The 25,266-nt window shown below is 36.8% G+C and overlaps 1 protein-coding gene across 1 annotated transcript in view; it reads left to right on the top strand.

Annotated features, from left to right (window-relative positions):
• Window positions 1-25,266, top strand: part of cyfip2 (cytoplasmic FMR1 interacting protein 2) — a 47,699-nt gene that overhangs the window by 19,562 nt on the left and 2,871 nt on the right. The window contains exons 3-28 of the mRNA XM_048175918.1: window positions 328-417; window positions 3,157-3,234; window positions 3,693-3,794; window positions 4,090-4,271; window positions 5,790-5,886; window positions 6,289-6,417; window positions 6,499-6,603; window positions 6,689-6,777; window positions 8,893-9,130; window positions 9,216-9,508; window positions 9,579-9,726; window positions 9,821-9,974; window positions 10,126-10,282; window positions 11,428-11,524; window positions 11,623-11,699; window positions 11,835-11,943; window positions 12,155-12,274; window positions 13,398-13,597; window positions 13,690-13,777; window positions 13,894-14,037; window positions 14,173-14,263; window positions 14,456-14,586; window positions 20,835-20,907; window positions 21,017-21,111; window positions 21,889-22,127; window positions 22,240-22,387. Of these exons, the coding sequence (XP_048031875.1) occupies window positions 328-417; window positions 3,157-3,234; window positions 3,693-3,794; window positions 4,090-4,271; window positions 5,790-5,886; window positions 6,289-6,417; window positions 6,499-6,603; window positions 6,689-6,777; window positions 8,893-9,130; window positions 9,216-9,508; window positions 9,579-9,726; window positions 9,821-9,974; window positions 10,126-10,282; window positions 11,428-11,524; window positions 11,623-11,699; window positions 11,835-11,943; window positions 12,155-12,274; window positions 13,398-13,597; window positions 13,690-13,777; window positions 13,894-14,037; window positions 14,173-14,263; window positions 14,456-14,586; window positions 20,835-20,907; window positions 21,017-21,111; window positions 21,889-22,127; window positions 22,240-22,387 (3,474 nt within the window). The remainder of the gene's footprint in view (window positions 1-327; window positions 418-3,156; window positions 3,235-3,692; window positions 3,795-4,089; window positions 4,272-5,789; window positions 5,887-6,288; window positions 6,418-6,498; window positions 6,604-6,688; window positions 6,778-8,892; window positions 9,131-9,215; window positions 9,509-9,578; window positions 9,727-9,820; window positions 9,975-10,125; window positions 10,283-11,427; window positions 11,525-11,622; window positions 11,700-11,834; window positions 11,944-12,154; window positions 12,275-13,397; window positions 13,598-13,689; window positions 13,778-13,893; window positions 14,038-14,172; window positions 14,264-14,455; window positions 14,587-20,834; window positions 20,908-21,016; window positions 21,112-21,888; window positions 22,128-22,239; window positions 22,388-25,266) is intronic.

Raw genomic sequence — 25,266 nt, 5'->3', positions numbered from 1 at the left:
CCTCTGACGTTTGTCTTTAAACTTCTAATTTGTGACCGGTGTTTTGTTTTGCTCTGTCCTTTGCACTTCCGTGTTCACCAATAATATTTGGGCTTCAAAACTGGCCCCCCATTCACCACCATTATAAAGCTTGGTAGAGCCAGGATATTTTTAAATATATCTCCGATTGTGTCTGAAAGAAGATAGACATATAAACCTTGGATGGCTTGAGAGTAAATCATGGGATAATTTTAATTTTTGGGTGAACTAGCCCTTTAACACAAATACATTTGAATATTTTTTTGTAGGATATAGAGTTCAATTTTCTGGCCTTCTATCTGTTACTAGGCAAACTTTGACACCAACTTTGAGGACAGAAATGCGTTTGTCACTGGTATCGCCCGCTACATTGAACAGGCCACTGTGCACTCCAGCATGGTAAGTAGAAGGACACTTTGTGAAACAGCACATTAGGATAGCTGGTCATGTGACCAGGGCAGCAATAACAAAAGGATGTTGCATTATAACAAAGCTGCTCTTTATGGTTCTTACTGAAATCGTTATCAGAAGGGCACTGAGAAGCAGAAACAGTCATTCAGTTTATTTAATGTAGGCTTTTCTTTGTCACAGCGATATTTAAATCAGTCCTGAGCAGAGTCAGTTTTTGCGTTGGCCAATAATAAAGTTGTGTTATGTTGTGTATTAAAATTAAAGTTTTTTGTTTTGTTTTGTTTTTTTTAAAAGAAAGTAATACTTTATACTTTTATTCAGCAAGGGTTTGTTAAATTAAACATTATATTTATAATGTTACAAAAGAATACTGTTACAAATAAATGCTGTCCTTTCCATTTCTTTGAAGAATCCTGAAAAAAAAATTCACAGTTTACACAAAAATGTTAAGCAGTTCAACTGTGTTTAGCATTGATAATAATAGGAAATGTTTCTTGAGAAATTTGCCGTTTAATGAATCCACTTAATTATTGTTATAGTGCAATGTTCTACAAAAACAACTCTGTTTTCTATTCCCAACATCTTTGTTGTTCTGATGTGCCATTATTTGTTAAATCAGTCTAAATTTGAACTTGGTTTTCAATAACTTAAAAAGAAGGTATTTCATTATGCTAAACTTGGATTGTACAGAGCCTCGCACATGACGTATTGTGGCCACAAATTCTCGTTTTAGTAAATGGTGCGCGTGATATAATCATTTGTTCCGTCCTTTTAAAATATGAACATCCATTTTTCAGAACAGCTCAAAAAGTATTAACAGATTTGCAACAGTAACGACTATTTAAGGGTCAGCGTGTGAAATCTGGGCAAGATGTTTTGTGCTATATCAAAACCCCATCGGTTTCAATTCTGTTTTAGCAGAGGCGAAGGGCTCAGGACAAAACAGCTTTTGACAAAGCCACCCTTGTTAATTCTTGTTGTTCTGTACTGTTTTGTTTCTGTGGGGGTTTGGGGTTCGTGCTGGATAGAATTGAAATTGAAGCAGCTACTCCATCTCTTCCTCACACGGCTCAGTGGCTCGTGGATGTGCTTGGACTGTCAAACAGTAGTACATGTTAGTCAGAGAAATAGAGAAGTCTTCAAGGACTGGAGGTACTGTTTGCTTCAGCTACCTTCTGTTAAAGATCTTATGAGCATATAGTTGTAGGTCTGGATGAACTCTGTGGCATCTCTAAACTTGGATTTAGGAGTGCATATATAGTGTTTTTAAGGTGAACAATCCAGGCCTATTGAAATCATACCCTCATACTTATTAATATTATTCTCTTCGACTTGCTTAATGTGCAGACTCGCATGTTTCATAAATGATTGATCAATAAGGTCACCTAGTCCAGAGGTTTCAATGACTACCAAGGGGCCACAAGGGGGTGCTAAGGATATGGTGGAAAGTTCAGAGAAAAAAAAAATTATAAAAACAAACAAGTTAATTTAAAAAAAAAAAAAAAATCTAAATTTAAAATGTACCTTATTGCAGTTTCATTCTGCATTATAAACTCTCAATCTGAAAATTTGAGATTAATCACAATTTTTTTTTTCTCCCAAAACAAATTCACAATTATATTGAACAATAAAAGACATAGGATCAACTTAATAAAGTAAATATTTTCCAGAGAATATTTTACATATGTTTATAATATGTTTATTTTATATTGCTGCCTTTATATTTTAGAAATAGGGTGCTTTTTATTGTTGTTTGGGGGTTTTTTCAGCTGTTTTTTTTTTTTTCTTTCCTTCTTTATCAAACTGTTTCTGAACAGTAAAGACTAGTCTGATCAGGATCAGGTGTTGTAACAAGCCAACAATCATGCAAGACTTCCTCAAAAACTCTTAGGGGGCATTTACATGACATCGTTTTCAACTAAAAACGGAAACATTTTAGTGTGTTTTGGCCGTACATTTACACGTTTTTTGTAAAATACAAAATGTGAATTTGTGAAAACGGTTACGTCATACGTATGCATTTTACGTGTTCAGTCTATAGGCGCATAGTGTTTCTTTACAAAGTGACATCGCCAACTACTGGCCTGGCATGCATAATACAGTGTTTTTAGTTGTTTTCGTAGATCCGTGTGAACGGGGATTGTTTTGACAACATTGTCCTCTGTACGCAAAACATTTCAAAAACACAAAAGAAAAGCTTTTCCATTTTTATTACATCATTGTTCTGTAAACCCACTAACTAGTCTGTTTTGCACATGCTTAGTTTTGTAAAGCCCGAATTGTAATACTTGCTGAATTGTGATTGGCAGAAATCCAGGTTACATGATTTATTAATGGAAAGTGGAACATAATTAGAGACTCAGTCTACACTGAATGCATGTTGCCACTCTAATCAACAAAACCGTCTAGACTACAAGGGCTCTGATGATTATTTATATTGGAGCTATCTAGTTTTGCCGTGTTGGTTTCTCTCTTTCTCCCTATGCCTATAGTTAGTTTTACATCTATCCGTACCCTTATTGTTGCCTTGTAAGCGCTGAGAATTCTTTCAGGAAATGTAGATCTAGTTATACTACATGATATACATGATGGTGAATTCCATGTTTCTAAGCATGAGGTCATAAAATGTATTAACCGCACATTTACACAGAATTCACAGGAGTTTGTTTGTGGTTCCTATAGCTGTTGTTCTTTTCCCTCTTTTTCTAACTGTGTTTTTCCTCTCAGAATGAAATGCTGGAGGAGGGGCATGAGTATGCCGTCATGCTGTACACCTGGAGGAGCTGTTCCAGAGCCATTCCTCAGGTACACACACATCTAATGCAGTTAACTGTGGTCCAATGAGAGGTGTATTCTTAGTACTCTTAGTAAAATTCATACACACTTTGGCCTACTAGCCCACATACACTTTTACTATCAGGTGTGTCATATTGCAGAAGAGGAACTCGGTATGAACATGCTAGAGTATCATCTATCAAGTTGCATTTGCATAAATTTTATTGAATTTTCAAATACTGCTGCCAAGTGCCAGCATTCAAAAAAACGTGTGTAATGTCTTGCATGAATGGACTTTTTAAGATATGTTCTCCACCATTTTCTTCTTGTTTGAAGAGAGTCCGAACCCATTTTCAACTGTTTATCTATAAAAGAGATAACTGAAATGACCAAGTTCAACAGCATGACTGCTCTGCATAACTAACTCATTATTCATAATCTCAGTTCTGAATCCAGCAATTTTAATGTCGCCCTCTTGTGTATCTCAGGTGAAGTGCAACGAGCAGCCAAACCGAGTGGAGATCTATGAGAAGACTGTGGAGGTGCTGGAACCTGAGGTCACCAAACTCATGAAGTTCATGTACTTCCAGGTGAGAGAGGAATAAAACTCTTTGAACTTATTATTTATTAATTCTTAAATGTCATGTTCATCAAACGACAATACTGACAAGAAAAAGAAACACTCATTGCTTTTAATTTGGACTCTTTACTGTATTGCTTTAAGAAAGAAATGTTAACTTAATACTTGAAAACTACATGCAATTTAATTTATTTATATTAAAATTTAACTTTTCATATTAGTTTTTGCTGAGCTATCAAAATTGGTATTGAGAATCATGACATTTCACTAGTACATGGCAGTAACATTGATATCCCTCCTTCTAGCGCAAGGCCATTGAACGTTTTTGCAGCGAGGTAAAGCGACTTTGTCATGCTGAACGCAGGAAGGACTTTGTATCCGAGGCATACCTGCTCACTTTAGGAAAGTTCATCAACATGTTTGCTGTGCTGGACGAACTGAAGAACATGAAGTGCAGTGTAAAAAATGACCACTCTGCTTACAAAAGGTATTACAGGGTCGTGTTTATGTTGAAGGAAAAGTGATTTTCCATAGTGGAAAATGGAAATTCCATTTTCCAACACACACACACACACACACACACACACACATACACGTTTGGGGTTGGTGAGATTTTTTTTATGGTTTTGAAAGAAGTGTCGGTAACACTTTAGTTTAGGGTCCAATTCCCACTATTAAAGTCCCTGTAAAGTCATTTTAAAGTATGTGTTCTGAGTTTGTCACACTGCAGAAAAATGTGTTATTAACACATTAGAAAAAATAGGCAGTGCTCTCTGCTCTCAAACGCTGGGGGTGTGTCCGCTGTCGGCGCTGAAACCACACCCACTCGCGAGAGCTGCCGTCTCAACTGACTTGAGTCTAATGAGTCAAACCTACTGATGCATATAAACAAAAGAATCACGTTAGAGGGTTACAAATTTTAGTAGAGTTACTGTGGACTACCTACTAATTATAACATAAGCACACTCGGCAACTTACACTCATTGGTGGGCAGTGCACGAACTGCCGGACTGTTGTCGAGTCGACAAATGACGGCGCCGCGAGACGGGAGGATGAAGGCCGGGACGGGAGAGACTCTGTCCGGCCCCATATATCATCGGTTATCGGTGGGACGGTAGGAAGGCCAAGGCGGGAGGGGGGCCGAGGTCTGTTCAGTCACATTCATCAAAAACAGTGGATTATCTGTGAATCCCAGCTGTCTGATGAAAGTTTGTAAAATTATCCGGTGGAGAACGATCACTTTAGAATCCTTCATATCATCGTTTTAGGAAATTTAAATAAGGAGACCGAGCATATTGTATATTATAATAACCATGTAATATGCATTTGCGTGACGAAGGCATTACTAGCTAAATGTACAAAGGGCTGTATAATCGAGATTGAGCGAGTGAACCGCTGTAGAGGCGGCGCCACGCTCGGTGTGTCATCAACAGTTATATAGTGTTAGGGGAGGGGCTATGTTCGGGGGTCTATGTGCGTCATTAGACCCCCGTTTTAGCTCCGCCCAAAAAATCCTGAGCAGACTGTTTAACGCTCTAACTTCACAATTAAGCATTACACAATTCACAGTCTTTGTAATGTGTTTCAGCAATACATTTGTAACATTTATAAAGTGTTTAGAAAGAATTCTCAGAATTGACTTTACAGGGACTTTAACTAGTTGCTTATTAGCATGCATATTACTAGGAAATTGTCTGTTTGTTAGTACTTATAAAGCATGTATTAATGACTTATTCTGCATGACCATATTCTACATTTCTTAATCCTACACAATACCTAAACTTAACAACTACCTTACTAACTATTAATAAGCAGTATTAAGGAGTTTGAAGCAAAAGTCGTAGTTAATAGTGAAAATTGGACCCTAATCTAAAGTGTGACCGAAGGAAAAACTTATTGACCCCAAACTTTTTTTATATAGTAGAGTGTGTGTTTATGAAATATATGTATATATCATGTTTCTTTCGATCTCTAAAATTTCTTTATCACTATTTCTTCTTTACAGAGCGGCTCAGTTCCTGAGAAAGATGGCTGACCCACAGTCCATCCAGGAGTCCCAAAACCTCTCTATGTTTTTAGCCAATCACAACAGAATTACACAGGTACATTGAACTTCACATATGGTCATATTTACTTAAAAGGAACAATTCACCCAAAATGTACATTGTTATTTTTTATTCTATATTAACTTTATTTGCTTTATATTTCTCATGTCATTCCCAATTTGTATGCTTTACATTTTTAATAATTGTTCTTGTACTTGTTCAGCTCTTGCAATTCAATGACAGTTAATTCTGACTTTCTAACTCTAATAAAGGCTAAAAAACACTAGAAAGGCAGCATAAAAGTGGTCCATACAGTTTATGAAGCTATTGTGTGTGGAAAAGCCTGAGATAAATGTTTTTTATGTGTGTGGATAACCATGCCTTCCTCTGAAGCTTCTCTGTTCATCTTTCATTTGGACATCGTCATGCAGTGTTTTGTTTTGTGCGATGTTTGTCCAGTGTCTGCACCAGCAGCTGGAGGTGATCCCAGGTTATGAGGAGCTGCTGGCTGATATTGTCAATATCTGTGTGGATTACTATGAGAACAAAATGTACTTGACCCCCAGTGAGAAACACATGCTGCTAAAGGTGAGTGCATCCATTCCTGCTGAAGCCTTTAAGACTCGGCTGAGAGAAGTTCACAAATTAAGGCACGGCTCTATGTTTCAGGTCATGGGTTTCGGCCTGTACTTGATGGATGGAAATGTCAGCAACATCTATAAGCTGGATGCAAAGAAAAGGATAAACCTCAGCAAAATCGACAAGTTCTTTAAGGTGAAGATAAACTGTCTGGTTCCCCTGAAAAATGACTGTTTTTTGTCATAATCCTGTTTGTAATGACTGTTTGGATGCTTCACAGCTCCAGGTGGTGCCCCTGTTTGGAGACATGCAGATCGAGCTGTCACGGTACATAGAAACAAGTGCCCACTATGAAGAAAACAAGTCCAAGTGAGTGATCATCCACTACCAAAGATCAGATTAGGGTTGCTTTCTGTGTGATACTAGTCCTTTTTTTCAGCATTACTGAAAAGTAAACAGTTATTTTTGAGCTTGACCCTGCAACCATTGGGGTCAGTAAGGTTGTTTTTTTTGTTTTGTGTTGTTTTTTTTAAGAATCGATATTGATAATCTACCCTGTTTTCAGTTGATGAATGAACAGGACATTGTAGTGCGCCTCTCATCCAATAGGCCTAAATCACAATAAGCTTTGTGTATTGTTACTTTTGATATGAAACAAAGTACCCGATTTAAAATTCTGTCCGTTTTATTACGAAATTCAAAAACCAAATACTGTTTTGACGCTGTTTAATGTGGCGTGACAGATCGCTGTAACGTCTCAGTTCAAGCTAAGAGGCAGTGCAAAGCGAACGTGAACTGATCATCTTCTCCACTATAATACCAGTTACAGAGCGAAATAAACATGAATGAACATCTGATTCTAAGGTATGTTAAAAGATATAGTACAACTTACCGAAATCCATATCATGTAATCGTTCAATCGGTGTTTCAACCGCAGAAAGACGTCAATAAAGCAAGCTTGTAAACAGTGTCACATAACGTCACATTTACCTCAGAAGAACCAGTCACTCTAAACTAGTTAGTCAGCTGGAAAATATGAACTCTAGAGAGGAGCATTTTGTTAAATATATGCACCTTTTTACATATTCATTATAATTGTTAGTGCTCTTCAATATTTATTGCATGTTTGAATAAATCCGAATAAATACGTTTTTATGACAGCCACCATTTAAATGTTTATATTTCAAAAAAACGAATTGGAGTAGAAATATAATTATTATAAATGTACTATAATTATAATAAACTTTATTATTATAAATACTTTATTATTATAAAAACTAGTTGAGAGATTTTTTTTTTCCTTGAAAAAATTTGCCATGTACTGTGTATATATATCCAAAATAATCGTTATCAAATCGAATTGCAAGCTTTAGTGTTGTCACGATACCAAAATTTTGACTTCGATACGATACCGATACTTAAACGATACTATGGCAAAAACCTAAAACAGCAGGAAAAGTAAATAAATAACATATGACAGAACTTCTTTCTTCACCAGTGTGCAGGCTGATAATTCTGGATTTGAGCTTCATTGCCATGAAGTTAGAGTTAGATTTAATATATTTTTTTTATTATTTCATTATATCATTCAATTGTAAATTATTTGCTGTTACGCTTTTTTGCTTTTTTTTTTTTATACATATAGGTGTTTTTGACAGTAAGATGATTGTAAAAAGTATATTACTGTAAATAATTAGAGCAATGTTATTAAAGCATAAATTGGTTTAAAATAACTGTATATACCCTTCACATATTTATATATTTTTAAATTAATTTTATTTTTGCAACCAGATATCACTTATTAAACTAAGACTCAATAATAAACCTCTTTGTGGAGATCTGCTTGCACGAGTAAAATAAATAAAAAACACTCATTTAACGTTTGAGAGCATAAACATAATGCTGGTATCACACTAACCTGCCGCTCTTTAAATTCTTTGTACAAATCGGGACGTTTGACGGCAAGATGCTTTTGACTCCCTTCGTTTGCGTTATTTTGTAACATCTTTTGCAGACGGGCTTTGTGGTGTCCGTGGGCTTGCTCTGGCTGTCGGCAATGTAAGCAAAATAATGCCATATTTCGCTTTGTGCATCTGCTTTCTCAACAATTTGTGGACGGTCTGCAAGAGCACCTGTATTTGCAACCATACCTCTCGTTTCGTCACCATAAAAGCCGTTGCGCAGTTGAGAGGAATAAACACGCACTTAATGTGCTTTAGAAGCAGCGTGCTGCACGTACACTGCCCCCTGCTGTCGAACATTAGGAAATACAGCTGGCACTCAAAGAACCGGTACTAATAAAATGAAGAACCGGACCGTTTTTAAAAGCAGGGTATCGCGATACCTTTCTAGTACCACCGGTATATTGTGAAACACTAGCAAGCTTTTGAATTGAAATCGAATCAAATCATGAAATTTGTGTCAATTCCCATCCCTACTTATAGACCCCAAGTGTTTGAATGCTAGTGTACATCTCTCTCTCAGGTGGACCTGCACTCAGAGCAGCATCAGTCCACAGTATAACTTGTGCGAGCAGATGGTACAGATCAGAGAAGACCACATCCGCTTCATCTCTGAGCTGGCGCGCTACAGTAACAGTGAGGTGGTGACCGGCTCTGGACTGGACAGTCAGAAGTCTGATGAGGAATACAGGGAGCTCTTTGACTTGGCGCTCAGAGGACTGCAGCTTCTGTCCAAGTGGAGCACTCATGTCATGGAAGTGGTACGTTTGAGATCGTGCAAACTGTTTTCAGCAGCACTTCAGTTGTCCATTTGTCATGCATTTCATTTTTCTTCTCTTCCTCTAGTACTCTTGGAAACTGGTCCACCCAACTGATAAATTCTGTAATAAAGACTGTCCCGGCACAGCTGAGGAGTATGAACGCGCTACCCGTTACAACTACACCAGCGAGGAGAAGTTTGCCTTGGTGGAGGTCATTGCTATGATCAAGGGTCTTCAGGTTCTGATGGGCCGGATGGAGAGCGTGTTCAATCAGGCCATCAGGCACACCATCTACTCCGCCCTCCAGGACTTTGCACAGGTGACCCTGAGAGAACCACTCAGACAGGCTGTGCGCAAGAAGAAGAACGTCCTCATCAGGTAAGAAGTTCAGATGTAAAAAAAATGATATACTTTTTGGGGCATTACTTATCTTCTTGCTTCCCTGTAGTGTTCTTCAGGCTATTCGTAAAACCATCTGTGATTGGGAAGGAGGAAGAGAACCTCCTAATGACCCATGTCTGAGGGGAGAGAAGGACCCCAAAGGAGGATTTGATATCAAAGTTCCTCGTCGTGCTGTTGGCCCCTCAAGCACACAGGTCAGTCAAATAGTTTTTGCATTATAGATGACATTTAATGATATTTGTAGTGCCTGTAAAGCAAAGTTTGTTTCTGATCCTTCCTGTTTTGCAGCTCTACATGGTGCGCACCATGCTGGAGTCTCTCATCGCTGATAAAAGTGGCTCTAAGAAGACTCTCCGCAGCAGTCTGGATGGCCCCATCGTTCAGGCCATCGAGGACTTCCACAAGCAGTCTTTCTTCTTCACCCACCTTCTGAACTTTAGTGGTGAGACAACAGTAACTTTTTTCTATTTTGAAAGGCTACCATCTTTATATACCAAGTGCATATTCATGATTTTCATGGCAAAAGAGAATAGACTGAGAGAAATGTTGTATTCCTTTCATGACGTTCTCATTCTCTCCTGATCGGCTGTCAGAGGCCCTGCAGCAGTGCTGTGATCTGTCCCAACTCTGGTTCCGAGAGTTCTTCCTGGAGCTCACCATGGGCCGTCGCATCCAGTTCCCCATCGAGATGTCCATGCCTTGGATCCTCACCGATCACATTCTGGAGACCAAAGAGCCCTCCATGATGGAGTATGTGCCATATACATAAAGTTCAGATTGATTATTAAGTACAATTCCAATCAAAAGTTTGGGGTCAGTTAGGGTTTTTTTTTTTCTGACAAATTGATAAATACATTTAGCAAGGGTGCAGTAAATTGTTTAAAAGTGACAAATACATTTATAAAACAAATAAATGCTGTTCTTTTGAAATTTCTATTCATCAAAGTATCCTAAAAAATATACATCAATTTCCACAAAAATATTAAAGGGTTAGTTCACCCAAAAATGTAAATTCTGTCATTAATTACTCTCCCTCATGTTGTTTCACACCCGTAAGACCTTCGTTTATCTTCGGGAAAACAAATTAAGATAATTTTGATGAAATCCGAGAGCTCTCTGACTCCTCAGTAGACAGCAATTTAATTACCACTTTCAAGGCCCAGAAAGGTACTAAAGACATTGTTAAAATAGTTAACATGACTACAGTGGTTCAATCTTAATGTTATGAAGCGACGAAAATACTTTGTCCGCAAAAACAAACAAAAATAACAACTTTATTCAACAATTTCTTCTCTTCCTTGTCATTCTCCTACACTATTTACGTTGTAGACACAATGCAGGCTTCCAGGTTCTACGTCAGAACACCGGCTCGTTATTGGCCAGCTCCTGCATCAGCATCACACGCATGTGTCGCATCCAGAAATTGTTGAATAAAGTAGTTATTTTAGTTTTTTTGCGCACAAAAAGTATTCTCGTCTGTGGTAAAGACTTTGGTAATGATGCTGAAAATTCAGCTTTGCCATCACAAAAATGAATTCAATTTTAAAATAGAAAATTTGAAATCTCTAAAATTGATTCTGATTGGTCAATCTGACATTCCAAGGTGAGTTGTTCCTAAATAATGGTCGTCGTCAATAGCAATGCAGCATAATGACCTTGGTGGGGTTTCTTGTGCATTGTACATTATCCCTTATATAATGTTTCACAATATTACTGTTTTACAGCATTGTTTATCAACTAAATGTAGTGTAGGTAAGCATAAAAAGACTTCTTTCAAAAACATTTAAAAAAATCTTACCAACCCCAAACTTTTGATCAGTAGTGTATGTGAACATTGACCAATTGTGTCTGTCCGAATGTATAATTTTTTGACAGAAATCCTTTTCCCCCCTCAGATATGTGTTGTATCCGTTGGACCTTTATAATGACAGTGGTTATTATGCCCTCACCAAATTCAAGAAGCAGTTCCTCTATGATGAGATAGAGGCCGAGGTAGAGTGTCACAGATTTATCTACCATTTATTAATATATCTTCCATTCAAAAATGTATCTTATTAAGAAACAACTAAAGTAATCTCTTTTCTTTTTAGGTCAACCTGTGTTTTGATCAGTTTGTATACAAGTTAGCTGACCAGATATTTGCCTACTACAAAGCAATGGCTGGAAGGTAAAAATATTCCTTTCTTATTTTAAATGTTAGTGCTGTTTCTTATGCTAGTTAAGGTCAAAGTGAGGACATTAGTCTGCTAGATGGGTTTTTTGATCTTTGAATGGATTGTATGGTTCTTTCTCTTCCTCACAGTGTCCTCCTAGACAAACGCTTCCGTGCGGAGTGTAAGAACTATGGTGTGATCATTCCATACCCGCCCTCAAACCGCTACGAGACACTGCTCAAACAGAGACATGTGCAGGTGTCACACAATTCTACCATTTGAATGGGCAACTCAAAATTGTTTTTCTATTTAGTGAATTAATAATTGATAATAAATGCATTTAATATCTCCTAGCTGTTATGATCTGTAAGTATGTGTGTTGCAGTTTTAATAAATAACAAATTAACTTTCACTCTGGCTCCTTTATAAAGATTAATTTGCATAACATATTTGTGATTGTGTTTTATAGCTACTGGGTCGCTCCATTGACCTGAACAGGTTGATAACTCAGAGGATCTCAGCGGCCATGTACAAATCTCTGGATCAGGCCATCAGCCGCTTTGAGAGCGAGGACCTCACCTCCATAGTGGTATAATATAATCTCCATAATCTCTGTTTATTCTGTGACAAACTTGCAGAAAGGGGTTTTTTTTCTTTTTTCTTCATACTTTGATAGTAAATAGGTACCATCAACTGTTTGGTTAACCATATTCTTTTGTGAAAAATATCTTCTTTTCTGTTCAGAAGAAGAAAGAAAATTCATACGGGGTTGGAACAACTTGAGAATGATTAAATGATGACAGAATTTTCATTTTTGGGTGAACTATCCCTTTAACCCTATAAAGCCTGACATATGAAATAATAGTTAAAGGAATATTAATAAATATAGTTTTTTTAAATGAAATGGTTTGTTGAAAAAAAGTAGTAGTATCATATTTTATACATCAGGCTTTTATGGCTCATATAGTATGATATATGAAAATATGGAGCTCGAGAAGTGGAAAGAAATGCCCAAACTGATTAATAATATGCAATTTGGTGCAGTTGCTGATATTTATATGACCAAAAAGATGAAATTCTGATGTAAATCAATGAGATCTTTATAACAGTGTAGCAGACTACTCACATAACATATAAATATCAGTTGTCTCTCTATATTTCACAATAAAGTTTTAGTAAGGTGAAATTTAAATGCTGAGTTTTATAATCAGAGCTCTGTAGTTTTTATTTGGGGGGCAAAACATATATAAATCAATGCAGCTGAGAGATATACAAATAGACAAAAGCCTGATGTATCATGTTTGATACTCACATTTTTAACATATTTCTAAAAATGCTTGAATTTGCCTAATTCCAGCAAGTGTTCATCTTGAAATATTGCTAACAAAATAAAAGCTATTCTTACATTTACTTTATAAAAACAGTAAAGATTTCATAGCAAAAAGACATGAACCCCAAACTGAAGAGGGATGTTTTTAGAATTATATTTATAAAGGCCTTTTACTAAATGTATAAACTATCAGTCAGACAAGAGAAGTTTTTTCAGCAAAGTTTTTGATCATGTTGACAATTTAGAGGCCTTAGAAATTTGCGTATCAGCGATGATACAGTAGGCTTTGTAGGGTTAATATTAGAATGACAAAAGTGTTATGATTTCGAAATGAAAAGACTCTAAGGACATGTGAAATTATGTTTGGTCATGTGTGTTTCAGGAGCTTGAATGGCTGATGGAAATCAACAGGTTGACTCATCGTCTGCTATCTAAGCACATGACCCTGGACAGTTTTGACGCCATGTTCCGAGAGGCCAACCACAACGTGTCTGCACCGTACGGGCGCATCACGCTGCACGTCTTCTGGGAACTCAACTTTGACTTCTTACCAAACTACTGTTACAATGGCTCCACCAACAGGTCAGTGACCATAAGTTGTAGATACACATCCCTACTAATGTGGCTCATTATAGATGACAGTGTTGAAAAATGTGTTGAATTTCATGGAACAGGTTTGTGCGGACAGCCATTCCATTCACCCAGGAGCCTCAAAGGGACAAGCCTGCCAATGTCCAGCCTTACTACTTGTATGGTTCCAAGGTCTGTAAGCAGCATGATTAGTTCATGTGATATTGAACCAAAGACTTGAATGTGTTTCATACATTGTACTAGAGAACACTGATGTCTATTAATAAACATCTTGCTCTGTTTTTCAGCCTCTGAACATTGCTTACTCCCACATCTACAGTTCCTACAGGAACTTTGTGGGTCCTCCACACTTCAAAACAATCTGCCGTCTTCTTGGTTACCAGGGCATTGCCGTGGTGATGGAGGAGCTGCTCAAGATAGTCAAGAGCTTGGTATTTTATCTTTCTGCTTAGTGTACATGAATTTTCTCTTTCTCTTAGCCATTGTACTCCCATAAAATACTTGCCACAATTTAGAGAACATTTCTTTTTTTCACTCGTTCTCACTGGTCCGTCTGTCTTTTCAAGTTGCAAGGCACAATCCTGCAGTATGTGAAGACCCTCATAGAGGTGATGCCCAAGATCTGCCGTCTACCTCGTCACGAGTACGGCTCTCCAGGTGAGATCAGCGCTAATACTAAAAATCTGTTATGTTATGTTATGTTATGTTAGGCCTGTCAATTTAATGTGTTCATTTAGTACAATGAATTAATGAAAACACTTTATAAAACATATTGTATAGCTTGTTAAGATTAATGTCTGATCTATCCTGGAATGTTTTTGATGTTATATAATATGGAACATTTGTCAGGAATCCTGGAATTCTTCCACCATCAGCTGAAGGACATCATTGAATACGCTGAGCTCAAGACAGATGTGTTTCAGAGTCTGAGAGAGGTGGGCAACGCCATCCTCTTCTGTCTGCTCATCGAGCAAGCCCTGGTGAGACCCCCTCTGACTTCCTCTTCCTCTTTGCATGACATAGTGTAGTTGTTTAGTTTATCTTTTATCACTTACTCCTGATCAATTGATCTAAAACCTCATCATCTCAAAGCAGATTTCTATTTTAGCATTAGCCATTCAGACCTGCCAACCTGTATGTATTTTGTGTAAACTATGCAAAAAGCTGGTGACACCTTGTGTTCAATTGTGCACATGCAGTACTTGAGTCCAGCAAGAGGCAGCAGGATCTAGCCTGCTGAAAAACCAACAGAAGAGTTTTACTGATCATAAGTCTGGTGTCATTCCCCCAGATATCAAGCATGGAAATAAATATTATAAATTATAGTATTGTAATTTTACTGTTTTTACTGTAAAAAAAAAAAAAAAAAAAAAAAAAAATATATATATATATATATATATAATATAAAATATTTATTATTATTATTATTTATTTTTTATTTATTTTATTTAATTTATTTATTTTATTTTTTAATTGTGCATATGGATTGGGTCACAAAAAACAACAGTGTGAAGAAATAAATTGATTTATTTATTTTTTTGACTCAGAAAAATAAAAAAAAACTAGAGTGTAAGGTGAGTTTGCCTCTATATCCTCATGCTAAAATTGACTGGAAATCCACATTTTAAAGCAGATATTTAAAAAAAAAAATTAATAAATGTCTTCCCAGTGTGCATCCCTGGCTTAACAATATACGATTGCATTGTTTGTTTTTTTCATAGCCGATTTATATGTTATTAACTTGATGAAATGTTGTTGAGTGGGGGAAATGACTGGTGCGAAAGCATGTGAACAAAGCATTACACTATTGTGGTACTCAAAATACTTTGCCAAGGTTGGCAGGTCTGGTCTTTCATAAAATGCTTTGTTTTCTTATGAATTTTTATAATAATCTTATTGGAAATGATGATTATCATGAGAGCATCCTATTGACGCACCAAAATTCTTTCAATGTGAGTCAGCCTGGCTTTGCTAATCAGCTGCATAAAGAGGCAGATTTGAATTTGTAGAAAGTATGTGGTGTGTGTGTGTGTGTGTGTGTGTGTGTGTCTGAATGTGAATATTAATGAATTACTCTGTGTACGTTAATGAGTGTGTGGGTGGATGACACTGCTGCCATCTGCCCCTAAAAAGCAACTTTATTTCTCATTACACGCTGGCAACAACTACAGGTGGTAAGGAATTAGGCCTCATTCATGTAATCAAACCACAAACTGACTGAACGCACACTCTTCCTGATTTCTATACTTTTTCTTTAGTCACTTTTGTGCCGTGCTCTGCCATGGATTCAAGGATGTTAGTGTCACCGAGACGAGAGAATTAAACTCGAAATGTAATACGGAGCTGTGAGCGTCTGGCCCTGTTGTGATGTTTAGACTCGTGCCCACTGGGTTAATATTAAGAGGCTTCTTTAGGATCATTTCCTCCAAAGGAAGTCTTCCTTGCTTTCATGGCAGTCACGACTCCTCTCTGGCTGCCTGTGACGTCCCGTGCTGGTGCACATCTGCTTCCATACACTTCTCTTCACTTCTTCTGACTGTAACTCTTCTGATGCCTGTTTCTCTTGTGTTTCTGTTTGGGTCACTCTCTGAAGCATAGTGAATGTGTCGGATGATCATTGCACGCTGATCTCTCATTAACATCGTTTCTGTCAGGGTGCTCTTCTGGTCGTCTCTCTCTTCTTGTTTGGGTGTTGTTCGGTGCTTGTTTTATTATTGTGAATTAAGTGATTTTTGCTCAAATTTCTGTACCTCATTGATTTGAAGGTCATTGCCATGAGACCTATAAACTTTCACGTTGCATTTAATTTAGGTTTCCACCAATTGCTACAATAATATTTTATTTGGCTCATATTTTTTTTATCTTTCTGGTGTGGAAGCTTGTTTCCACCATGAGAGAACTTTTTATCTCACAATTCGGACTATTTTCTCGCAATTGCAAGTTTGTATCTCACAAAAAAGTCAGAATTGCGATATATTAAATTGTGAGGAAACTCACAGTTGCGATTTATGAAATCTGAATTGTGAGATATAAAGTCGTTTTTTTTTTTTTTTTATTCCATGGCAGAAACAAATTTCCATATTCTGGGACCAATTATTTATTTTAATTAATGTTTTAGTAATAAGGTTTAATTTGTTAACTAATGTAGTTAACTAATGTTAACTTGAAATAACAGTGAACAATACTTCTACAGCATTTATTAATTTTAGCTAATGTAAGTCTTAACATTTACTAATACATTAAGAACAAAAATTGTATCTGTTAACATGAATTAATGCACTGTGAACTAACATGAATATGAGCATTTTTGTTAACTAACTTTAACGACATGAACTAACAATGAGCAATATTTTCTTACAGCATTTATTTAACTTTATTAATGTATTAACTAACAAATGAGACCTTATTGTAAAGTGTTACCAGTCTTTTTGATGTAGAGGTATAATGAAACTGAATTCACAATACATATTAATAGTTAGGGATGTGCAAAACTTTGTTTTGTAATCTACACTGCGTTCCAAATTATTATGCAATTGACATATCAGTAAGATTTCAGTACAATAAACATTCAGATTTTAGTTTTTCTAAGAAAATGTTTGTTTGTTTATTTATCCATGTCTTTTTAGATAACTGGTATCAATCTCAGACAAAATAATTTGCCAGATCTATAGAAACCCTACTTAGAGGTTGTTCCACATTATTAAGCAAGTCACAGTTCTCATGAAATATGGGGAGGAAGAAAGATCTTTCTGAAGATGAAAAGCATGAAATGGTGCAATGATGAAAAAAGGCATGAAAACAACTAATATTGTGTGAAGCTGAATGGAGATTATCGAATTATCATAAGATTTGTGAGTGATTTAGAGCACAGCAGAACTCGGTCAGATAAAGGCTTATTAATGAAAGTTCCTGTCAAAAAAATTAATTGTATTAAAAGGGCAGCTATAAAAAAAAGCCAGTGTTGAGCAGCAAACAGGTATTTGAAGCTGCTGGTGTCTCTGGAGTCTTGAGAACCTCACCATGCAGGCTTGTGCGTAAAGATGCATTTTAGACACCACTAACCAAACCTAACAAAGAGAAACATTTACAGTGGGTGTAGAAATACATTTTCAAACAGTTTTATTGCTGTGGTGTTTTTTTGCAGCATGGGATAGTGCATAGTGCATTGTACAATAGTGCATTGTACTATACACTGTCCTCCTTTTTATACCATAGCTGAAAATGGCCAGTTATGAACTCCACATATCTTGCAAAAGTCATTTTAATACCCTCCATCTCACTTCCCAGTATTCCAGCCCAAATCATCACCCACCAGCTCCTTGCTGACATCGCAGTCTTGTTGGAACGTGGTGGCCATTCACCAACCATCCAGAAATCCATCCATTTAGACCATCCATCGTAGTACGGCATTAGTCAGTGAATAAAACTATTAAAAAATGAGTCTTCATGTATTTCTAAACCCACTGTAAATGTTTCTCTTTGTGAGGTTTGGTTTGGAGTGGCTGAAATGCATCTTTACGCACAACTGCCAGCCTGCATGGAGAGCTTCTCGAGACTCCAGAGACACCAGCAGCTTCAAATACCTGTTTGCTGCTCAACACTTGCTTTTTTATGGCTGCCCTTTTAATACAATTAATTTTTTTGACAGGAACTTTCCTCAATAAGCCTTTATCTGACCGAGTTCTGCTGTGCTCTAACTGACTCGCAAATCTTATGATAATTCGATAATCTCCATTCTGTTTCACACAATATTAGTTGTTTTCATGCCTTTTGCACAACATTGCACCATTTCATGCTTTTCATCTTCAGAAAGATCTTTCTTCCTCCCCATATTTCATGAGAACTGTGACTTGCTTAATAATGTGGAACAACCTCTAAGTAGGGTTTCCATAGATCTGGCAAATTATTTGGTCTGAGATTGATACCAGTTATCTAAAAAGACATGGATAAATAAACAAACAAACATTTTCTTAGAAAAACTAAAATCTGTATGTTTATTGTACAGAAATCTTACTGATTTGTCTCTTGCATAATAATTTGGAACGCAGTGTATAAGTTAGTGGATTGTGCATTGGGCAATCACTTGATCCATTCTTGTATTCAGAAACGGCTAGATCAGGGATCGGCAACCTGTGGCATGATAATCACTGGAACAACAGCTAAAGAGGTGTATGTATTTAATTTAAATTCCCTCAAACTTTCATACGAACATACACTTTGAGGTAATCATTCCTCATAGTCACACAACCTATTTTATTAAGTTAGGTTCTATAAATACTATTAAAGTGTGGGATTTTAACCTGCTCTAGCGCACAGATCCATCAATCCATTCACACGACCGAAGGTGCGCGCTTCTGTGAGTTTATCCCTCCGCATGCCATAAGGTTGCCGAACACTGAGCTAGATGGAGTACAACAGACTGGAATGTAGAACACACAAGTCTCGAGAATTTTTTTTTTTTTTTTTTTTTTTTTAAGTTAGTTAACTCTTTAAATTGTGCTGCTCAATGCTTAAAATGCTGATGGAAAAAGTGCGGCATGACCAAGGACAAAATGGCAATAACATGCTACCCTTTAATAGGGTAACCAGAAGATATATAACCTTTCTGTGCACAAAACTATCATAGTCCTCACAAAAATATGGAGACAGACTATGCATAATAATAATGGGAACATTGCTCACATCAGGTGATTTAAAGTCCCCCGGGAAATGTTTTGAAATTGTTGAATAAAGTGAATTTATTATACAAGCCTTATTTTGATGGCTGTAGTGAGTATACTTCAAATGTTTGCGTTCTGCTACGGTCCTCGCACTGCTCATCCGTTTATGTTAAAGGTGATAGAGAGGATTTTTTCGTCGACTGAGAATCCAAAGACTGTTAGTGAGTTTTTTTAAATGAGCGCATGCGTAAGAACAGCCCCCCTCCTTCACAGCTCACTTCAAAGGAACGCCTCCCAAAACGCGTGCACGAGTATTTGAACACGAGTGTTTACCACCGGCATTCGCTGTGTCGTGTTAGTGGATTCATTATGTCGGACTCACCGCAGGTAACTCATAATCTGCAGTTGTTACTCCTGTCTCCTGACAAAAACATTGCATGCAGCGACTGTGGAGTGTGGAAATTTACTGGAGAGCGCAGCCGCGCTCGTCTCTCACAAGGAACGTCACGGCAGTGATTGACAAGCCAGAGAGCCAATCGTTTACGCGATGATCGCGTAAACGATTGGCTGATGTTTTTAAGGCCCTACCTCGTGCACAGATGATGTATATTAATATTATTCCTTTCAGTGCACCTAATAAATAGTCTTTTATCAGTTAGTAAAGACAGTTTCAAGTAATATTGCAAAAATGTATAAAACAAAACATCCTCTTTAGCACCTTTAAGCCTTCAAGTTCTGCATAATTAAGGGCGTGGCTACTTGAGTGACAGGTGGATTGCCACTGCTGTCACCACTAGCCGTTTGTCTGCTGCCGTCACGTCATCTCAGCTCCACTCAGGTCCCACCTCTTTGCCCATTTTCTGTTATCCGGGAGTGACGCGCGGTGACGCACTGCCAAGATGGCAACGGCCGGCTTTAGGTTTCAGAAACCTACGGGTGACGTCACGGACACTACGTCCATATTTATACAGTCTATGTACAAAACACGCTGTTCTAAGAACAGTAAACAAAGCCGCATATTATTTTTATTTTGGTTCTTGTTATAAACTTTGCACACAATAACGGATCCGATACTTTTCTATCCTTCCGAGCGAATTTCCTGTAAATGACACAACTCAGTGCTGGCCTCTGACATCTTGTAGAAAATAGAAAAGCAATTGTACTGCGCATGTTGAACTCGTCCATCCACGCTCATCCGCGGTTGAGTATACTGTTGAGTAAGCTGAGCAGACACAATTGTGTGCGAGACGGAGCGGAACGCGGAAAATGAAGTATACCTGAGCCTTTAGGTGGGATCCTTTATCAGTACTATATTTGGTATAATCAGTTAACATTATTCAGACTGAGCTTCTCATTCAACATAAATTCTACATAAATATCATATTTAGGGTCAAAATGTTACATTTTCACATTTTCATACATATTATGACTAACCCATTTTCACACTGACGTGTGTGTGTGATGTTTGTGTTAAGTAAAGCTTGATTCAGATTTCATTTTACAGTGTGATAAAGAATAATTTCTCATTTGTTCCTCATCATGTTTCTGTGCTGTATGTTTGAACTCAGTCACAGGAAGAAGTTTGTGACTTACTTCATGCTGCACCATTCCAGAACATCCTCCCGAGGGTCTACATCAAAGGTGAGAAATGATATTCAAAACCTCACCTTCATCTTCAGTGCTTTCTAATTAAGACATTTGATATATATTTATATCTGCCGAAATCTTGCTTTAATGTTGAACACTACAGAGGGAGAGCGACTAGAGGTGAGGATGAAGAGGCTGGAGGCAAAGTACGCTCCTCTTCACCTGGTGCCCCTCATTGAGAGACTTGGGACCCCACAGGTGAGGCAACTTGCTCATCTTTAGTATTCTGATTATTTATGCCAGATATTCCCAAACTGTGATGCACTCAGTGTCTCCAAGTGGGACACCACATGAATGTAAAATACTAATAATTTAAATAATCATTTTATTTTCCCATGTTTTGTTGCTAATTTTGATTTGTTTACTTTTTAAAAAATAAACACTACTGTTCAAAAATTTGGGGTCAGTTAGACTTTTTTTTTTTATATTTTTGAAAGAAGTCTCTTATGTGCACCAAGGCTGATCATAAATGCAGTAAATACAGTAGTATAGTGAAATATTATTCCAATTTAAACCAGTTCTGTTTTAATATATTTATGAATGTAATTTATTCCTGTGATGTCAAAGCTGAATTGTCAGCATCATTACTCCAGTCTTCAGTGTCACATGATCCTTCAGAAATCATTCTAATATGCTGATTTGCTGCTCAAGAAACATTTCTTCCTATTATCAGTGTTGAAAACGGCTGTTCTCAATGTTTTTGTGGAAATAGAAAGTTCATAAAGAGCAACATTTATTTTTAAATGGAAAAAATAAACATTTATACTGTCACTTTTGATCTATTTAATGCATCTTTGCTGAATAAAAGTATTTATTTCTTTCAAAAACAAAGTCTTACTGACCCTAAACTTTTGACTGTTAGTGTAGGTTTGTGCATCTGTTTATTAGACTTTTTATTTCTTCAGTGCAGTATGTGAATTGCTTGATTTGGTTTTCATTTAAACATTTTCTTTTGTTTTTAATAACTTTTCTCAGCAAATTGCAATAGCGCGGGAAGGAGACCTGCTGACGAAGGAGCGCCTGTGCTGTGGGCTGTCCATGTTTGAAGTCATCCTGACACGCATTCGCAGCTTCCTGCAGGACAGCGTGTGGCGAGGCCCTCCCCCCACCAACGGCGTCATGCATGTGGACGAGTGCATGGAGTTCCACCGCCTCTGGAGTGCCATGCAGTTTGTGTACTGCATCCCTGTGGGCACACACGAGTTCACTGCAGAGTATGCCAACATCATGCGTATAGTTTGTCATTTACAAATAAATGTAGAAAGCAAGCACTTGATTTAGGTTTACATCATAAAAGTGAAATGTTTGGGGTATTTTTGTGTTTAGGCAGTGTTTCGGTGATGGTCTGAACTGGGCTGGCTGTGCCATCATTGTGCTATTAGGACAGCAACGTCGCTTTGACCTCTTCGATTTCTGCTACCACTTGCTGAAGGTCCAGAGGCAGGACGGCAAAGACGAGATCATTAAGAATGTGGTGGGTGTCTGAAGTCTTAAACATGAACTATTAAAATTACATAACTCATTTAAAGAAACTATGAACATACTGTAGCTAGAAATGCTAAATACACCACCATTCAAAAGTTTGGCGTCAATAAGGGTGCTTTCACACTTGGCATGTTTGGTTCGATTAAAACGAACCCTGGTGCGATTGCTCTGTTAGTGCGCTTCATTTGAATATATGTAAGTTCTGTCTTAAAATAGGCAGTACATCATAAAATCCGACCAATCAGGTTCAGTATCTTTTGGTTCGGTGATAAAATTGCCAATCTGAACGCTAATTGGACCAGGACTAAATGTTTTTTTTTTTTCCTTTTTTAGTTTGGACCAAATGAACCAAACGAACCGAACTACAAGTGTGAACGCACCCTAAGATTAAAAAGAAAAAATAATACTTTTAGTCAGTCAGGATGCATTACATTAACCAAAACTAACAGCAAAAACATTTATGATGTTACTAAAGATTTTTATTTCAAATAAATGCTGTTTTTTCCATACATCAAAGAATCCTAAAAAAACAAAAAAACATCACGGTTTCCAGAAAAATAAGCAGCACTGTATGGAAGCCCGTTTCCGCCACTAAAAAAAAAAAAAGATTAATTGCGACTTTTTTCTCAGAATTCTGACTTTTTAACTCGCAATTGCGAGTTTATATCTCACAATTGCGAGTTATAAAGTCAGAATTCTGAGATATAAAGTCGCAATTGCGTGATATAAAGTCAGAATTCTGAGATATAAAGTCGCAATTGCGTGATATAAAGTCAGAATTCTGAGATATAAAGTCGCAATTGCTTGATATAAAGTCAGAATTCTGAGAAATAGTCGCAATTGCGTGATAAAGTCAGAATTCTGAGATAAAAAGTCGCAATTGCGTGATATAAAGTCAGAATTCTGAGAAAAAAAGTTGCAATTGCGTGATATAAAGTCAGAATTCTGAAATATAAAGTCGCAATTGCGTGATAAAAAGTCAGAATTCTGAAATATAAAGTCGCAATTGCGTGATAAAAAGTCAGAATTCTGAGATATAAAGTCGCAATTGCGTGATATAAAGTCAGAATTCTGAAATATAAAGTCGCAATTGCGTGATAAAAAGTCAGAATTCTGAGATATAAAGTCGCAATTGCGTGATAAAAAGTCAGAATTCTGAGAAATAGTCGCAATTGCGTGATAAAGTCAGAATTCTGAGATATAAAGTCGCAATTGCGTGATATAAAGTCAGAATTCTGAGAAATAGTCGCAATTGCGTGATAAAGTCAGAATTCTGAGATAAAAAGTCGCAATTGCGTGATATAAAGTCAGAATTCTGAGAAAAAAAGTTGCAATTGCGTGATATAAAGTCAGAATTCTGAAATATAAAGTCGCAATTGCGTGATAAAAAGTCAGAATTCTGAAATATAAAGTCGCAATTGCGTGATAAAAAGTCAGAATTCTGAGATATAAAGTCGCAATTGCGTGATAAAAAGTCAGAATTCTGAGAAATAGTCGCAATTGCGTGATAAAGTCAGAATTCTGAGATATAAAGTCGCAATTGCGTGATATAAAGTCAGAATTCTGAAATATAAAGTCGCAATTGCGTGATAAAAAGTCAGAATTCTGAGAAATAGTCGCAATTGCGTGATAAAGTCAGAATTCTGAGATATAAAGTCGCAATTGCGTGATATAAAGTCAGAATTCTGAGATATAAAGTCGCAATTGCGTGATAAAGTCAGAATTCTGAGATATAAAGTTGCAATTGCGTGATAAAAAGTCAGAATTCTGAGATATAAAGTCGCAATTGCGTGATAAAGTCAGAATTCTGAGATATAAAGTCGCAATTGCGTGATATAAAGTCAGAATTCTGAAATATAAAGTCGCAATTGCGTGATAAAAAGTCAGAATTCTGAAATATAAAGTCGCAATTGCGTGATAAAAAGTCAGAATTCTGAAATATAAAGTCGCAATTGCGTGATAAAAAGTCAGAATTCTGAGATATAAAGTCGCAATTGCGTGATATAAAGTCAGAATTCTGAGAAAAAAAGTCGCAATTGCGTGATATAAAGTCAGAATTCTGAGAAATAGTCGCAATTGCATGATAAAGTCAGAATTCTGAGATATAAAGTCGCAATTGCGTGATAAAGTCAGAATTCTGAGATATAAAGTTGCAATTGCGTGATAAAGTCAAAATTCTGAGATATAAAGTCGCAATTGCGTGATATAAAGTCAGAATTCTGAGATATAAAGTCGCAATTGCGTGATATAAAGTCAGAATTCTGAGATATAAAGTTGCAATTGCGTGATATAAAGTCAGAATTCTGAGAAATAGTCGCAATTGCGTGATAAAGTCAGAATTCTGAGATATAAAGTCGCAATTGCGTGATAAAAAGTCAGAATTCTGAGATATAAAGTCGCAATTGCGTGATATAAAGTCAGAATTCTGAGAAATAGTCGCAATTGCATGATAAAGTCAGAATTCTGAGATATAAAGTCGCAATTGCGTGATAAAGTCAGAATTCTGAGATATAAAGTTGCAATTGCGTGATAAAGTCAAAATTCTGAGATATAAAGTCGCAATTGCGTGATATAAAGTCAGAATTCTGAGATATAAAGTCGCAATTGCGTGATATAAAGTCAGAATTCTGAGATATAAAGTTGCAATTGCGTGATATAAAGTCAGAATTCTGAGAAATAGTCGCAATTGCGTGATAAAGTCAGAATTCTGAGATATAAAGTCGCAATTGCGTGATATAAAGTCAGAATTCTGGGATATAAAGTCGCAATTGCGTGATATAAAGTCAGAATTCTGAGAAAAACAGTCACAATTGCGTGATAAAGTCAGAATTCTGAGAAATAAAGTCGCAATTGCGTGATAAAAAGTCA

The sequence above is a fragment of the Megalobrama amblycephala genome, linkage group LG23 (assembly GCF_018812025.1).
Source record: "Megalobrama amblycephala isolate DHTTF-2021 linkage group LG23, ASM1881202v1, whole genome shotgun sequence".
Lineage (NCBI taxonomy): Eukaryota > Metazoa > Chordata > Actinopteri > Cypriniformes > Xenocyprididae > Megalobrama > Megalobrama amblycephala.
This window is presented reverse-complemented; position numbering and strand designations above follow the sequence as displayed.